This window comes from Impatiens glandulifera, chromosome 9, assembly GCF_907164915.1.
Source record: "Impatiens glandulifera chromosome 9, dImpGla2.1, whole genome shotgun sequence".
NCBI classification, from domain to species: domain Eukaryota; kingdom Viridiplantae; phylum Streptophyta; class Magnoliopsida; order Ericales; family Balsaminaceae; genus Impatiens; species Impatiens glandulifera.
The window spans coordinates 19,698,427-19,716,341 of NC_061870.1; the positions used below are offsets into that span (position 1 = coordinate 19,698,427).

At 31.4% G+C, this 17,915-nt stretch overlaps 2 protein-coding genes across 3 annotated transcripts; one reads left to right on the forward strand and one right to left on the reverse strand.

Moving 5' to 3' along the window:
• Window positions 1–11,068: 11,068 nt before the first annotated feature.
• LOC124913980 (serine/threonine-protein phosphatase PP1) lies at window positions 11,069–12,698 on the forward strand. The gene is made up of 4 exons (XM_047454434.1): window positions 11,069–11,376; window positions 11,449–12,008; window positions 12,085–12,267; window positions 12,351–12,698. The coding sequence occupies exons 1-4, from the start codon at window positions 11,181–11,183 to the stop codon at window positions 12,372–12,374; spliced, it is 963 nt and encodes a 320-aa protein (XP_047310390.1). The 5' UTR covers window positions 11,069–11,180; the 3' UTR covers window positions 12,375–12,698.
• A 1,281-nt stretch (window positions 12,699–13,979) lies between these two features.
• LOC124913981 lies at window positions 13,980–16,770 on the reverse strand. Of its 2 annotated transcripts, none has more exons than XM_047454435.1 (4): window positions 16,577–16,770; window positions 15,247–15,605; window positions 14,525–14,847; window positions 13,980–14,383 (listed from the first exon to the last, which is right to left on the reverse strand). In XM_047454435.1, the coding sequence occupies exons 1-4, from the start codon at window positions 16,641–16,643 to the stop codon at window positions 14,269–14,271; spliced, it is 864 nt and encodes a 287-aa protein (XP_047310391.1). In that variant the 5' UTR covers window positions 16,644–16,770; the 3' UTR covers window positions 13,980–14,268. The 2 variants fall into 2 exon arrangements, with proteins under 2 accessions (XP_047310391.1, XP_047310392.1); XM_047454436.1 differs by having other exon boundaries at window positions 13,980–14,401.
• Between the last annotated feature and the right edge of the window lie 1,145 nt (window positions 16,771–17,915).

Genomic DNA, 17,915 nt, shown 5'->3' on the forward strand with positions numbered 1-17,915 from the left:
TGAAGATGCGGGTAAACTTACAAGCACAAGGAGTGTGGGAAGCCGTGATGCTCGAAGATGTCGACGAACGGATGGATAGAATGGCTCTCGCCGCCATCTATCAAGCACTCCCTGAAGATGTCCTTCTCATGGTGGCTGAGAAAGATTCCGCTAAGCTAGCGTGGGAGACGCTAAAGACAATGCATGTTGGAGTGGAGAGAGTCAAGGAGGCAAAAGTGCAAACCTTGAAGACACAATTTGAGGCGATTCGTATGAAGAATGGGGAATCGGTGGACGATTTCGCCATGAAATTGACATCCATTGTGACTGGTATCCGCTCGTTAGGAGAGAAGGTGGAGGAGATCTCCGTCGTCAAGAAGTTCCTTAGAGCCTTACCACAAACATACATGCAGATCGTTACAACGATCGAGCAATTTGGTGACCTCAAGAATATGACCGTCGAAGAGATCGTCGGTCGTCTCAAAGTCCACGAGGAGAGACTTCGCGGATACGGAGACCAAGAGGAGGAGCATCTATTGCTCACGCATGATGAATGGATGTCACGAATGAAGAAAAACGGAGAAGCCGATTTTTCTTCTGGATCATCGAGTCGTAGCGGCAGCGGTGGAGATAACCGAGGTCGTGGCAAAGGGCAAGGTCAAGGTCAAGGGCGAGGTTGTGCAGAAAGCTCACCTCGACAAGAAGGTACCAAGCCCCGCAAAGACAAGAGCACAGTGAAGTGTTACACTTGTCAAAAGTATGGGCATTACGCGTCTAAGTGTCCTAACAATAGGTCTGACGGTGAGGCAAACCTCACTAGCTTCTATGATGAGGAGCCATCATTAATGTTTGCTGAGGTAGTGACGAAAGCTTTGCCCGAAGAAGATGATGCAAACCTCGCTAGCTTCTATGACGAGGAGCCAATATTAATGTTTGCTGAGGGAGACGAGAAGACAAACCTTGAAGAGTTCATGCAAGAACCGTCCAAGGAGGAACCAGATGTGGTGTTGTTCAGTGAAGAGAAAGTCATGGAGAAACTCCTCGCAAGTGGCGATGAGTGTAATCACACTAATGTGTGGTACCTTGACAATGGAGCAAACAACCATAGGAAGGGCCATCGAGAGAAGCTCAATGAGCTCGACGAGAAAATTACCGGAAATGTGAAGTTTGAAGACGGAAACAAGGCGCACAAGTTTCCTAATTCATCTTACGGGGAAATCTATGTGAGCAGAGACTCTATATTCGAGGAGGAGAAGAAATGGGAGTGGTGCAACAACAACAAGCTCGTACAAAATTCCGTGGAGTTCGGAATCCTACGAGATGTTTATGAGGAGGCACCACTAGTAGAGATGAATCTTGATGAATTGTTGTTGCTCACCACCGACGAGCCAATAACATATCACGATGCGGTAGTCGAAGAGTCGTGGAATGAGGCCATAAACAAAGAGCTCGAGTCTATCAGGAAGAATAAGACATGGGAGCTCACCGACTTACCACCCGATCACAAGACCATCGAGTTAAAGTGGGTTTTCAAGTTTAAAAGAGACAGTAAAGGCAACATTCTCAAGCACAAAGCGAGATTGGTAGAAAAAGGCTATGTGCAGAAGCAAGGTAATGATTTTGAGGAGAACGTTCCACCGGTGGCGAAACATTACACAGTCAGATTAATTTTTGGTATCGAGGTGGACCAGAAGAATGATAGCATTAAGGTAAAGCAGAAAGCTTATGCGAAAAAGGTGTTGAAACAGTTTGTAATGGAGGATTGTAACTCGAGCAAGTATCCTATGAAAGCAAAGTTGCAGCTCGGAAAGGATGTGGAAGGAAGCTTAGTGGATCCGAAAGAGTATAGGCGTATCATCGAGTGTCTCAAGTACTTGACGCACACTCGACCCGATATCTCTTATGTAATTGACATAGCGAGTCAATACATGGACAAGCCTACCACTCTACACCAACAGACAGTAAAACACATTCTTCGTTACGTAAAGGGAACGACGAATTATGGGATTCAGTTAAGAAAAGGACGAGAAGTTGAAGAACTCGTTGGTTTTACTGACAACGGCCTAGATGGTGACACAGACGACAGAAAAAGTACTGGAGGGATGGTGTTTTATCTCAACGGGAATCTGATCACGTGGCAATCTCAGAAGCAACTAACTGTTGTTTTATCTTCATGTGAGGCGGAGTTTATGGCAGCTACTACAGCGTCATGCCAAGGACTTTGGCTAAGAAACTTGTTGAGCGAGGTGCTCGGATGCGAGTTGAGGCCAGTAACCCTCTATGTCGACAACAAGTCTGCAATAAAATTAATGAAGAACCCGGTGTTTCATGGACGTAGAAAACACATCGACATTCGGTTCCACTTCATCCGTGAATGCGTCAAGAATCAACAGATCGTTGTAGAGTTTGTAGGCACTAGAGAGCAGCGTGCAGACATTCTCACTAAGGCACTAGCAAGAGTCAAATTTGCAAAGATGCGAGAGATGCTCGACGTGAAGTATTTCGAACCAAATCAAGCTTATGGGGGAGATTGTGAGTTTAAGCATTGATTGTCAGAAAATATAAAGTTGTAGGCCTTTATTGTTGTTAGTGTATATAATATAATAATATATTATATTGATATATTATTATATTATACAATACAATATAATATATTATATTATTATATTGTCTTTTATACCATTAGGGTATATTTAATTATTAATGGGCTTGGGCCTATATGTATAAGTAATTTAGGGTTCTAGGCTAATTACTCATATATAAGGATTGGTTGTAAAGGTTGAATATACAACACTCAAGTTTTTTCAAGACTTTTTCTTCTTTAGCAAATATCTATTTTCCAGAGTTTCATATCTTCATAATTGTTCTTAGAAAGATCCAATAGTCAAAGCCAACACTTATAGCAATTTTAATTTTATTTTTAACCGTTTTAAGTTTATGGGCAGGTCAACCCACAATCCGACCCAAATATTCATTTACTCTCACATATATATCCAAATTAACCACAACTCTCGACCTGGCAATCCGGACACTTTGAAAATTAAGCATCATTACATGTATTAGACGAACGTGTGGAAAAAAACGTCGATATTTTTTTCCATAAGTAACTCAACACCGAATTCACCTTATAGAATTTATGATTCTTTGTGTGTTTACATCACATATATATCTTTTTACTAATTTTGCGAGAAAAAAATAGGTAGAGATTTTTTGTCGCTAAAAGTTAAAATGGGACTTATATTAAATCTATTATTTATTCTTAATCTCGTTAATTATAAAGTCTAATTTGTTAATTTTTCGATTTCAATTTATTTTAAAAGAATAATTATTTAAATGACTCATTCTATGGTTAGTGTTATTTTTACAGTGTATAGTGTGATAAACTTTTTATATCCTACTTGAGTTTGATTCTCTTTATAATTTTTAGAATTCGTTCATGTTCACAAAATGAGAAAATTACATTATTTTAGTTTTTATAAAAATCAATTTCATACATATTCTTATCATTTATATCACTAGATTTATTATTTAAAATATTAAAATATCTTTTATTTTTTTTTAAATATATATTTTGTCATTATATATTATTACCGATTTTTCAAATAATATAAATTTTATTCAAATAAACTTGTATCGAACCAATCTTATGTGTGAGTTTGTGTTACTATTTGATATAAATTAAAGAAGAAAAAAAATTATAGCTAAGGAATCACTAAGTTGTCAAAAGAAATTACAAGAATATTTCTTTTGTATTAGCGTGGTCTGGCGGCCATGATCAAAATGTATCGAGTTAAGGAATCACTAGTTTGTCAAAATGAAATTACAAGAATATTTCTTTTGTATTAGCATTGGTCTGGCGGCCATGATCAAAATGTATCGAGTAAAGGAATCACTAGGTTGTCAAAACGAGATTACAAGAATATTTCTTTTGTATTAACATTGGTCTGGCGGCCATGATCAAAATGTATTGAGCTAAGGAATCACTATGTTGTCAAAAGGGGATTACAACAATATTTCTTTTGTATTAGTGCTAGTCTCGCCATGGTCAAAACATATCGGGCAAATCTTTAGCTACTTAAGTTGGCAAAGCTACATGTTCTCCGAACTCTATTCACATCGTGGACAAATATACGGTGCATCTTTTTCTTTATTGCAAAGAGCACATATTTGGTGTTGTCAGCCCTCACAATTATCGCATTGTACCCACTGCAAATTGAGATCATATTTCGTCATGTTATATAATCAAAGAAACTATATATACAAGTAAACTTGAACTTACAGATTCTTCATCTTCTTGAGCATTTTTTGACTTTATTAGCTCCGTTTTGGGAATGGAATACCCAAGAAATCTGATCTTACTTCCATGTGACCCCTTAACACATCCATTACAAAACCAATGTGTTTGGTTCTTTTTCATCATATATTGTCCAATAGAGTGAATTCTTGTTTATACTTGCACTGCATAATGAGCAATAAATTAGTACAGATGTAAACATTTGATTCTTCTTAGCAAGATCAGACAAACAAACTCATATTATCAGTTTCAACTATAGGAAGTTTCTTCCAAATTCCAATCAACTAGATAATCACTCAATATGACTATATATAGTAACGAGAATGAGCAAATGCAAAAGATTATTATACTAGAAATAAACAAGAGAGAGACAATCAAATGAAGAAAACTCAAAGTTCTTTTAAATATGAATTCGAAGCTTACAATAGATTGGAGAAGCTCTTAACGGAGGATCTTAGGAAACACCTAAAGTTCTTGGAACACGAAGATCATACTTGGTGGTGGAACTGGAAGCTTTATCTTCTCCAACAATGGCAGAAATCTTTTCAATCGCTCTCTCTCTCTCTCTAACTTCTCTCTCTTCTCTTCTTTTAACTGATCCGCTGAAAACTGATCTCAATAACCCCTTAATAACAAATCCAAACAACCGCTAAACCAAAATCAAAATAGTCCTCCATCTTTTCCTTCTTTATCGACTTTTCGATTATTATTTTTTTCATTCCTAAACTCCTAGTCGGGCCTGCTCTTTGGGCTTGGACTTTTTGTGAGGTTGGGCATGGTAATTTGCATACAGAGATAAAAACAAAAATAGATTATTTACTATTATTATGTGGATTTTTTTTATTTATGATATTTATTTTATTGATGGTGTTAAAAAATAGTTTTTAATAACATAATAATATATATTATAAAATTAATTAGTCAATGTTGTACAATAAATTAATCTTCTTTTTAAGACTTTAAATTTTTAAAGTGTTCGGATTGTCGGGTCGAAAGTTGTGGTTAATTTGGATATTTTTGTGAGAGTAAATAGATATTTCGGTCGGATTGTGGGTTGACCCGCCCATAAATATAAAACGGTTAAAAATAAAATTAAAAATGTTATTTGTATGTTTCGAACTTGCAACCTAACAAAATATGTACAACCCTTTAAACAACTAGGCAAACAACACTTTATATTTAAGATTCAATACCAAATTCGATGAACGCGAGACATTTTAACAATAAAAGTTCAAATTTTTAACTAACTAATCTATTTATATATATAATGATGTTTAAATGTTAAAGTGTCCGGATTGCGGGTCGAGAGATATTTTTGTGAGAGTAAATAAATATTTGGATCGGATTGAGGGTTGACCCGTCCATGAACATAAAACGGTTAAAAATAAAATTAAAAATTTTATTTGTATGTTTCAAACTTGCAACCTAACAAAACAATTACAACCGTTCAACCAACTAGGCTAACAACACTTTATATTTAATATTCAACACCAAATTTGATGAACGCGAGATATTTTAACAATAAAAATTCAAATTTTAACTAACTAATTTATATATATAATGATGCTTAATTTTTAAAGTGTCCGGATTGCCGGGTCGAGAGCTGTGGTTAACTAGATATTTTTGTGAGAGTAAATAGATACTTAGGTCGGATTGTGGGTTGACCCGTCCATAAACAAAAAATGGTTAAAAATAAAATTAAAAATGATATTTGTATGTTTCAAACTTGCAACCTAACAAAACAAGTACAACATTTTAACCAACTAAGTTAACAACACTTTATATTTAAGATTCAACACCAAATTTGATGAACGCGAGACATTTTAACAATAAAAGTTCAAATTTTTAACTGACTAGTCTATATATATAATAATGCTTAATTTTTAAAGTGTTCGGATTGCCGGGTCGAGATTTGTGGTTAATTTAGATATTTTTGTGAGAACAAATAGACCGTTTACTGTTTAAAATTAACCGTTTTAAATTTATGTGCGAGTCAACCCACAATTCGACCCAAATATCCATTTACTCTCACATACATATTCAAATTAACCACAACTCTCAATCCGGCAATCCGGACACTTTAAAAATTAAGCATCATTATATATATATATATTAGTTAATTAAAAAATTGAACTTATATTGTTAAAATGTCATTCGTTTATCAAATTTGGTGCTGAATTTAAAATATAAAGTGTTATTAGCATATTTAGTTAAAGGATTGTACTTTTTTGTTATGTTGCAAGTTCAAAACATACATATAGTATTTTTTATTTTATTTTTAACCGTTTTAAGTTTATGGCGGGTTAAACCACAATTCGACACAAATATTCATTTACTCTCACAAATATATTCAAATTAACCACAACTCTCGACCCGGAAATTCAGACACTTTAAAAATTAAGCATCATTATATATATATTAGTTAGTTGAAAAGTTAAACTTATACTGTTAAAATGTCCCGCATCTATCAAATTTGGTGTTGAGTTTAAAATATAAAGTGTTATTAGCTTAGTTGGTTAAAATGTTGTATTTGTTTGGTTAGGTTGTAAATTTAAAACATACGAATAGTATTTTTATTTTATTTTTAACCGTTTTAAGTTTATGACTTATGAACGGTCAACCCACGATCCGACACAAATATCCATTACTCTCACATATATATCCAAATTAACCATAACTCTCGACCCGGAAATTCAAACACTTTAAAAATTAAGTATCATTATATATATATATATATATATATATATATATATATATTAGTTAGTTATAAAATTGAACTTATATTGTTAATATGTCCTGTGTTAATCAAATTTAGTGTTGAATTTAAAATATAAAGTGTTATTAATCTAATTGGTTAAAAGGTCAACCCATAATTCAACTCAAGTATCTATTTACTCTCACATATATATTTAAATTAACCACAGCTCTCGACTCGGCAATCCGAACATTTTAAAAATTAAGCATCATTATATATATAGAGATTAATTAGTTAAAAAATTGAATTTATATTGTTAAAATATCCCGCATTCATAAAATTTGGTGTTATATTTAAAATATATAGTATTATTAGCCTAGTTTGTTAAAAGGTTGTACTGGTTTAATTTGTTATGTGGCAAGTTCGAAATATACCTATAGCCAGAGACGGATACACCCAGTTGCACCGGGCTTAAGCCCATTCTAGCTAATGCTATTTTGTTTTTTCTTATGTGAGGGATGGAAGAGAGAGGTACCGAGAGTGTTTGACATTAGGTTATTTTAATTAATTTTGTTTTAATGAAATCATATATTATTTTATTTATATACCCTCTTCTATTTTATTAAAAAAAAACGATTATTCAATATAGATAAAAAGAAATTAAAGTATTTTAACACTAAACAAAAAAAATACTATTTTTAAAAAACTTCAATCAAACAGGTTCTTTTAGAAAAAACTCAAAAATTTCAGATTAGACAAGTATGATTATTTTGATTTTAATTATTTTTAGGTTTGGTTTTGATAGGTTCATTTGATAATTTTTTTAATTTTTGAGTATTTTTTTTCTCTCAAATTTTTTTCTTTTTCATTATGTTTAAATTATATTTTACAATAAAATATTAAATTTTTAAATAATTAACAATAAAGTAGCAATTTACATATTCCAAACTTTTAAAAATAATAATAATGATTTACCTATATATTATTATTATTTTTTTTTCTAGTGAATCTAAAATGTTTTTTAAGCTCACATTAACGCTAATTTTGGATCCGTCCCTGCATATAGCATTATTAATTTTATTTTTAATCGTTTTAAATTTATGAGCGAGTCAACCCATAATCCAACTCTAGTATCCATTTACTCTCACATATATATTCAAATTAATCACAGCTCTCGACCCGGCAATCCGAACATTTTAAAAATTAAGCATCATTATATATATATATATATTAATTAGGTAAAAAGTTGAACTTATATTGTTAAAATATTTCGCGTTCATTAAATTTGGGGTTGAATTTAAATATATAATATTATTAGTCTAGTTGGTTAAATGATTGTACTTATTTTATTAGGTTGCAAGTTCGAAACATACCTATAGTATTTTTAATTTTATTTTAACCGTTTTAAATTTATGGACGGATCAACCCACAATCGACCCAAATATTAAATTACTCTCACATATACATCAAATTAACCACAGCTCTCGACCCGGCAATCCGAACACTTTAAAAATTAAGCATAATTATATATATATATATATATATATATATATATATAACCCATCAAATCTTTAATTAAAACTATAACAAATTAAATGATTGTGTTCTAATTTATTTTCTATATAACATTTGTATAATGAATATACATATTAATGTTTTTAGAGAAAAATTTTATATCAAAATATATTAACTTATAAAATTAAGCTTTAACAATATAATATAAGAAACAAATGTGTAAATAATTAACATATCTATTATTACAGCTACGTTCACTAGAAATACAGAATATTATTGAGAAAATTAAATAAAAAATATTACAAATGACAAATTAGAATTATTACACGAGTTTATATAAAATTTGGTTCTCTAAAACTTTAACAGATACTTAACTATGACTAGAAGTGATGCTTTCAAGGTAAAAATTTCAACTTTTTAAAGTGTGCAACCGTACCTTTAAATAATCATCAACTAAGTTAACACTCATATTTTTTCAAAGAGTCTCTAAAATACTTTTTTAGTTATATTTTACCATAACAAAGAACAAATTTCTTTTTGTGTTAATCTTATTTTTTAAATTAAAATTATACACCAAAAATATATATATATATATATATATATAGTTTATTTTGTTTAATATTTTCTTTCATTGCACCACTAATTTAAGTTCCACGCCTCTATATTTAAATATGTGTTTGCCCCAAAATTATTTTTAATCAATAAAAATATTGAGGTTAAAGAAGAGAAATATGTCTGATAGTCATATAATTAAAATTGATTAATTAAAATAATAATAAAATATAAAATATAATATTATAATACAAAATTCGCATTATATTTTTGATTCAACGGGATAGACGGGACTTAAAAAAAAACTGTATTTCTGCTAATAAATTAGGAGTGATTTATTATATTAAATAAATTATAATTTAGAACATTATTTAATTCTATTAAACATTACTAATTGCATTGATATGTTTACCCGTCATGCTTAATATCAAATTACTTAAAATAAGTTATTCCTTAACAAACATTTCAAAGAAAAGACAATCTATATGTGTAATGGATTATTTGAACCTGCTTTTCGTTTTCTACTAGAAATATCAATAATTTTTTGATTTTTTTTTTGGTCAGACAATTCAATAAATAATCATTTATTAGCTAGGCCCAAATCTAACTAGATCTGAAGATATTTTTAAAAGTCCCATTACAGAAATATACTTAAAAATAATCTCCACCACAAGTGTTTGATTAGATTATGTAGAACAAGTAGACAGAAGAATATATATATTTATTTATTTTCATATATGTTTTCTTTTTATAAAATTATGGGGTGGATTTGAACCTAATTTATTTGTGTAAATATAAATGTAAAGAATTTGTTTATTTTGAGACATGATTTGTTAAGCTTGTTTGATGAGACAATTTTTGGGATATTTTTAAATGAATTATGTGGGACGCAACTATAAATATTCATTGTAGAATATATATATAATTTTTTATTTTTTGAACGATTGAATATCTCAATTTTATGTAAATTTCAGAAATATTCCAAATAAAAACAATAATGGCATAATTTAATTTCCAAGATCTACATGCCTTCCTAATAAAAAGAAGAAGTGCGGATAAATAGTTTATCATTCTTGACTATATTATTTTCCAATGAAAGTTTCTATATTGATTTTTTTATCAAATTATTTGATTTGTTACTTTGTCCACACAGGTTAATTATATCGGGGAATTTGAGCAGATGACCCTAAAAACAGGGTGAAATGCGGAAAGTGAGTGTGGATAATTTAAATAGCGTTGGTGACCCTTTTTTTTAATGACAATTGTACTCTTGCATAACGCAACTCCAGTTGCGTGACGCAACAAGATTTTTTTTTTTTTCGTCTCGCGATTGCGTGACGCAACTGGAGTTGCGTGACGCGATTGCGTAACGCAACTGGGGCATTTTCGTCCAAAAAAATTTCATAATTAAAATTTTTTGAAAAATAAAAAAATAAAAAATTGCGTGGTTACGTGACGCAACTGAGGCATTTTCGTCCAAAAACAGTAAAAATGGTCACCAACGCTATTTAAAACTAGAGTTGGTTTTCTTTCTAAAATTTTCTCTCCAAATTATCAAAAAAAAAAAAAAAAAAAAAAAGCCTAACATTAAAAATATATTATAGAAATTTTAGAAAGTAAAAGACATTTTATTTCATGAGATTCTATTTAGAAAAAAAGAATTCATACATGTTTTTATCTATGTTACATTAGGAATAAATAAACAAATTGAATATATTTTTTCTTTTTCAATTAAAAAATGAAACATGGTTGTTTTAAGGAAGCCCATTCCTCGAATGTATGTTTACGACCAATTCAAAGTTATTAGAACACAAAAGAAGATTTGATTAAAAAATAATTAATATTTTAAAATTCCTAGTAAAGCTGTTTTATTTTATTATATGTTCTTTTCGTTCTCAACAAATTTAACAATAATAAATAAAAGAACATTTGACGCGGTTTCGCATTATGGTAGATGTCCACGTGTACAAGTCTATCCAAATTTTTTCTCTCTCATTGGCTATAGCTAACGTGCGCCGCTCTCGAGAGGTCAAAGAAATGAAACTGAATTTATTAGAGAGAGAAAAAAAGAAGAAGAAGACGCATTCATCGTTTCGCCAAAATCCTTCTTCTCAAAGAAACCTTTTTTAATCTAATCAGCCTAAAATGGATATGATTACCATGGAAGGAATGATGGATCAGACAGTTTTGGATGATATAATCCGAAGGCTTCTCGAAGGAAAAGGCGGAAAACAGGTTCAGTTATCAGAAGGTGAGATCCGTCAGCTCTGCGTCAACGCTCGCCAAATATTCCTATCTCAACCTAATCTTCTCCAGCTTCAAGCACCCATCAGGATCTGCGGTTAGTTTTGATTTCAATTACCTAATTTTAGAACATCTCTTTAAAAAAAATTTGATCTTTTTTCTTCTTTAGGTGATATACATGGACAATATCAGGACTTATTGAGGTTATTTGAGTTTGGTGGGTATCCTCCAGCTTCAAATTATCTATTTCTAGGTGATTACGTTGATAGAGGGAAGCAAAGTTTGGAAACCATATGTTTGCTTTTGGCATACAAGATTAGATATCCAACAAAACTACACCTTCTTAGAGGAAACCATGAAGATGCTAAAATCAATAGGATTTATGGGTTTTACGATGAATGCAAAAGAAGGTTTAACGTTCGCCTTTGGAAGATATTCACTGATTGTTTCAATTGTTTGCCAGTAGCTGCTCTTGTAGATGAAAAGATCTTATGCATGCATGGGGGACTTTCACCTGACTTGCTAAGTCTGAATGATATTAAGGAATTACCTAGACCAACAGAAATACCAGACAATGGTCTCCTATGTGATCTTCTCTGGTCTGATCCAGATCCGAGGATTGAGGGTTGGTCGGACAGTGATAGAGGAGTTTCCTGCACGTTTGGCCCCGATACTGTCGCTGATTTCTTGGAGAAGAATGATCTAGACCTTATTTGCCGAGGTCACCAGGTAGGTAATCTTACCTTATTTGGGTTAATTTCAAATAACCTAACTATACCCTGATGATGGAAATATGTTGTTGCAGGTTGTGGAGGATGGGTATGAGTTCTTTGCTAAGCGAAGTCTGGTGACGATATTTTCAGCTCCAAACTATGGAGGAGAGTTTGACAATGTGGGTGCGCTTTTGAGTGTCGATGAATCGTTAGTCTGCTCTTTTGAGATATTAAAAGCAGTTGTCACTGGAACTTCTAAGATTCCTCTTAAGAAGGTAATAAGCTTACTTACATTATTGTTGAATATATCTTAACAATATATGTATATACTTAGTCTTGTTTTGTTCTGTTTGAACAGCCACCTAAAATTGGAAGGGCATAAAAGAAAGCAGATGCAGTTTGTACAGAAACCGGGTAAAGATGAATTGTTTGGGATTTGAATCAAGTTAACATTTTTAGGAAGCAAGATCAAGATGCAGTTATGAAGCTTGCAAATATTAGTCTTTGATGGACATGGTGAATTTTGTTAATGCATTCAATTTAGAACTGCAAAGTTGGTTGATGAATCCAACTCATAGTTTTTCAAAGTTCAATGCATTTTGTAAATCAGTTGTGCTTTGTTGAATCTTATTGATATCAGACAATGTATATTGTTGTGTTGCATCTACTCCTACTATAATCCAACCATTGTCTTTTTATTTATTTTTAATATTATGACTCATACAAGCAAAACACAGAAAAATTGTGACAGTTTTCTTTCAAATCAAATATCTTAGAATATTTGAATGAGTGAAATTGGCATTCAAATCTTATGAGAATATTTTGAATATATGTTTGATATGTTAATTTTTTAAATTAAAAGATTATATATTTAAATTAAAAATATGATTGAAAACGTTAGTCGTATTTTAAATGATAAAATAATAAGTTATTTTATTTAAAAAAACATGAAAAAAATAAAATCTAGAATATAATTTTGAGAAATAAAAAATAGAATTGAGAATTATAAAATTATACTAAATTGAATTTTATTATAATCAGTGTTTTAAATGGCGATAGACGGTGACTGCCTACGGTGATTAAACGGTTTAATATAAATAAAAATAATTTAAATATAAATATAATAAAGATTTTCTATAATTATAATTTTACCAAAAAGCTAAATTAATATTCTCTAACATAACATAGTAACATTTAACAAAAATAAGTACGTAGACAAGTTGAAAAAGAAGTATGTGATCGATAAAGATGTAGATGATCAAGAGGGGTGAGTGAGATAAGAAAGTTAGAAACTAAAAGAAGAAATAAATAAATTGGAATGTAAAAAATCATTTTAAAATTTAAATAAATAGTAGGAGATAAAAAATTTTTTTTATTAAATATATATATATTAATATTAATAATTAATTAATTATAAATAATAAATAATAAATAATAAATAATAAATAATAAATAATAAATAATAAATAATAAATAATAAATAATAAATAATAAATAATAAATAATAAATAATAAATAATAAATAATAAATAATAAATAATAAATAATAAATAATAAATAATAAATAATAAATAATAAATAATAAATAATAAATAATCTGACCGTCTCATATACACGTGATGCGTCTCATATACACGTAATGCGGAGCCGTGTAGAACCGCCTAGGCGCCCGCCACTGATTATAATTCTAATTCCACTAATTCATAATGTTAAAAGGTTTACCAAACCTAACCATTGAAATTGACCCCAATTACAATTTTAATGTCAATTATATGGTTATTAAACAAACCCTAAACAAATTTGGACATATATCATCATAATGTTTGTTACTCTTCACATTGCTACCTTACATACACATAACATGAGAAAATTGTGACAGTTTTCTTCTAAATGAAATCAAATATCTCTAAACAGAATTTGGACACATATCATCATCATGTTTGTTACTCTTCTCATTGCTACCTTACATACACATAACATGAGAAAATTGTGACAGTTTTCTTCGAAATCAAATCAAATATCTCTAAACAAAATTTGGACACATATCATCATCATGTTTGTTACTCTTCTCATTGCTACCTTAACAGCTATAACACTTATATCAAACATGTGTTTGTAAGTATAGATAACAAATCTAGATCTTTCCTAAAATAGCATTATTGAGTCTCTTATCATCAAATGAAAGCATTAAAAAGAAGATTGTTTTTTCCAATCCAATGAAAAAAAACACAAACTTCATGGCTAACCTGCCAAGAAGTTGAAAACGGTTACATCTTTTATGTACGGACTCCAATTTTCCGTCCACCTCTGACGGGGAAATTTTTACTTGTTTTCGCTTCTGGTTTCTTGATGGTGTATGATTTCTGTCGTTGATTGTGACTCTTCCTTTTACTGCATTATCCCAATTAACTGTCAAATCGTAAAATATTAAAATAGATCAATTGTAAATATGAGTCCCCATTTGGAAACACTTTCTAGATCCAGATCCAAAAAGTGCTTCAATTAGGTGTATTTTGGAGAACATTCTCAAACCTTAAAAAGAAGAGTCCTGCTGTAAGAACCATTCCACCCACAGCCCAACAGACTTTCTCACCAAACGGAGTCTTTTTTGCCCACTTTTGGAAATCATTCCATGATCCCAATTTAGTCGGTTTCTTTGGTACGGCAGACTGCGAACCCTTCCATGATTTCGCAATCGTATCTAGACTAGCTTTCCCACCATAGCAAGACGTTTCTTCAATATGATCAGATGTCTTAACAGCAAACCCTGCAGCTCGGCAGAGGTCTGTTCCGTTAGAGATCCATTTAGATGCTCTACCGCAAACAAAGTCATTCACTCCACACGGAGCTAGGACCTGCCATCATCATATATCATTGTTTAATTATTAGATCAGACAGAATCCAAATATTACTCAATTTAATTTTTTAACATTCTAAAATATTACATACAAAGGGTATTTTAGTCATTCAGCTTAATAAAGATAAATCCGCAAATAAAATAGTTGAAGAAATTCCTAGACAGAATCGTGTCGTAGGGTTCTAATGTTATTCAATGAATAAACTCAAGTTACGATCTTTCAATCTACAAAAAAAACTGAAACATATAGTCCAAAGTTGTTGAGATTTAATTGCTGAATATCTTCAACTATTTGATCTTTAATATTTACCCAAATAACCAACTTTTCATCGAACACGTTTTTTTTAAATAACTACATAAATAAGGTGTAATATTTTAACGTGAAGACTAAACAAACCTGTGTTTTCACGTCCATAGAGAAGTATGCGTTGGCGCAAGCCTCATAAACTTTATCGCACAGAGTAGGACAAATAACTGGAAGTCCTGACTGAACACCAACCCAGGGATCACATATAGAACATTCTAGTAATTCCCATAAATTCAAGCAATCTTGGCTAGCTTCACCAGATGAGGCTAACCTTCTAATAGATAAAAGAGCAGGATGTGTCTGGTCCACATCACAACATGTCTTTGTACGGAATACCCTACAAATGTTTAAATCTTTAGGGCCTTTGGTTATTGTTATTGGGGGTTTTCCTTCGTTTTTGTAAGGGGGAAACCGTCCACCAGGAGACTTGCATACTTCACTGGATTCTCCTTTAGTAGGCAAAGCAACCAAAAAGAGTTATACATTAAAAAAATGCTACAATTTTAAAAGAAAATTTGCTTGCTCCAATAGACAACAATGCAAGAAAAGTATGCATTTTTCATTTTCTTTTCTCTACTTCAGCTGATCCTAACTTCTGGAGTAAGTGGCTAACCTTGTTTTATTTCATTTTCTTTACTTCCCCTTTATTATATATATATACATTTCCTTTGAAATGAATGTTTCAAAAAGGAAGTAAAATCTTTGAGGCATTGAGCAAGGAACCTAGCTCCAGTTGAATCCACAGTCATGAACATGTTATTGTGCATATGTGGAATTGATTTCAACTAGTTACAAAATGGAAACAAGTCGCATAAACAGGAACACAGCTGAGAAATTTAGCTGCTAAGAAGCAAAGTCCCACCAAGAGTCATCATAGACATCTCATAGGAATTAGATGCAGTCTCTCTATTTCATGCTTCCTAACCATTTTATTCAATTTAATTGCAGTTGAAAAGTCTCTACAAGAAAGAACTAAAGTATGCAAGCTCTCAATATACCAGGTTAAACCCTAATTAGAGATACTAGTTAGTAGGCAGTTACTTATTCTAATTGAGTATATATACATGTAAAGAATCAAACTTCTTCATCTCCACATCTTCTTGAAGGATTTGTATAGTAATTGCAAGTAAGAGTACAATGTTCTATTTGGCGAACTAGGAAAAGAAAAATAGATGATTTTGCTAAGTTGGGATGACTGCAATCAAAGAAAGGCATGTGTAGAACAAGAAGATAAGTAGCTAAATGTTAAATTGGGTGGATCATAGGTGTAAGATAAACAGAGGTGATTGAGTGAATCTATACAGTAGATGCGTCAACGAGTAAAAATAACATCCGATAAGCAGATCGTTGAATCAATCTAATCTAAAACCCTAATAATAAATATAATTGTATGTAAAGCGAAGGAAAAGAGATGAAGTACCAGGAGTAAGCAAGAGGAACAAAGAGAGCATCAGAAGAAGGACGCCATCGGATCGATTAAATCTCATGGATTTAATTTTAGCTCTCGAGAGGACGATGGAACAACTGGTTTCAGGGTTGAAGGAAAAAATGGCAATGCCTTATGGCTTTACGGCTTTACGGCTTTTGCTGAGTTCAGTCCAGTCCCGTTCTGAGTTTACATGGAAGAGAAAAATAGAAATCCAACTCGGGCTGACTATGATTAGGGGAAACTCATTTTTGTAAAATTTTACCAAATAAATATTTAAATAATTAAATAAATTATTCAAATTTAACTTAATAAATTTGAGTTATTTAAAAAACTTATTTTAAATTATTTAAATAATTTTATTTGGTATATTAATAAAAAAAATACACATTTAGAGAGTTAAACAATACATATATTGAATTATTATGACTTCAAATTGTACTTCTCAATTAACAAATAAGGATATTTATGTTATTTCATAGAGGTGTTATTTCCACTTTAATAATACCTAAAACAACCTTGATTAATTTAACAAACTTTAACTAATCATTCATAACATTTTTAAGAACAGTTTCATATCATCGTCTCTCGATTGAGTAACCCTAAATACGACGAGAAAGTCTGAGGATGAAGCGAATAATTTTGATGGTCTTAAATCTCGGATTAGGGTTGTATGTCATGTCCCATTTTTATGGGGTGCAAACATCGATCCACGAGGTGTACTTCCATGATATTCCAGAATGCAAGTCTATGTAATCTGTACTCAAGGGACTTGTGCACAGATACGAGGGACCGTGTGGGGAATGTTTCAAGGAAGAGGTTGAAGAGTATCATGCCAAGGTCGAATCGAGGACGTCCACGACTAAGGTGAGGGAGTATGTCACGGCCCATTAGAGTCACGACCCAATCCCGGGGGATGTCGAGGCTCATTAAAGTCTTGGCCTGATAGTGCGCTAATCTTCTTAGCCAAAGAGAGGCCCAGTTACCTACGTGGGCCCAACGAATCGTCTAATCAAGGAAGAGATTGGAAGATAATCTAATTAAGGAAGGGATTGGAAGATATATTCTAATCAAGGAAAGGATTATAATATATATTCTAATTAAGGAAGAGATTACAAGGGATATTCTAAATTAGGTAGGGATATTCTTGTTATGGAAGAAATATCTTAAATTAGTGTAATTAAATTTTAATTAGACATAATTCCTAATTTAATACGTTTAAGTCCTATAAATACCCTGAAGGTATTCCATTGTAATTATCAAGTATTCTTTCTAATACAATCTTATTCTGAAGCTTTGCTTTTCTCTCTCTAAGTATTCTTGCGTTTGAGTT

What these genes read in the sequence shown, in the direction of transcription:
- LOC124913980 (XM_047454434.1), top strand. Translation starts at nt 11,181, where the DNA reads ATGGATATGATTACCATGGAAGGAATGATGGATCAGACAGTTTTGGAT. An exon ending in AGCACCCATCAGGATCTGCG is followed by an intron (nt 11,377 to 11,448) that starts GTTAGTTTTGAT and finishes TTTCTTCTTTAG; the next exon opens with GTGATATACATGGACAATAT. An exon ending in CTAAGATTCCTCTTAAGAAG is followed by an intron (nt 12,268 to 12,350) that starts GTAATAAGCTTA and finishes CTGTTTGAACAG; the next exon opens with CCACCTAAAATTGGAAGGGC.
- LOC124913981 (XM_047454435.1), bottom strand. Translation starts at nt 16,643, where the DNA reads ATGAGATTTAATCGATCCGATGGCGTCCTTCTTCTGATGCTCTCTTTG. An exon ending in GTTCCTCTTGCTTACTCCTG is followed by an intron (nt 15,606 to 16,576) that starts GTACTTCATCTC and finishes TGCCTACTAAAG; the next exon opens with GAGAATCCAGTGAAGTATGC. An exon ending in CTATGGACGTGAAAACACAG is followed by an intron (nt 14,848 to 15,246) that starts GTTTGTTTAGTC and finishes TGATGATGGCAG; the next exon opens with GTCCTAGCTCCGTGTGGAGT.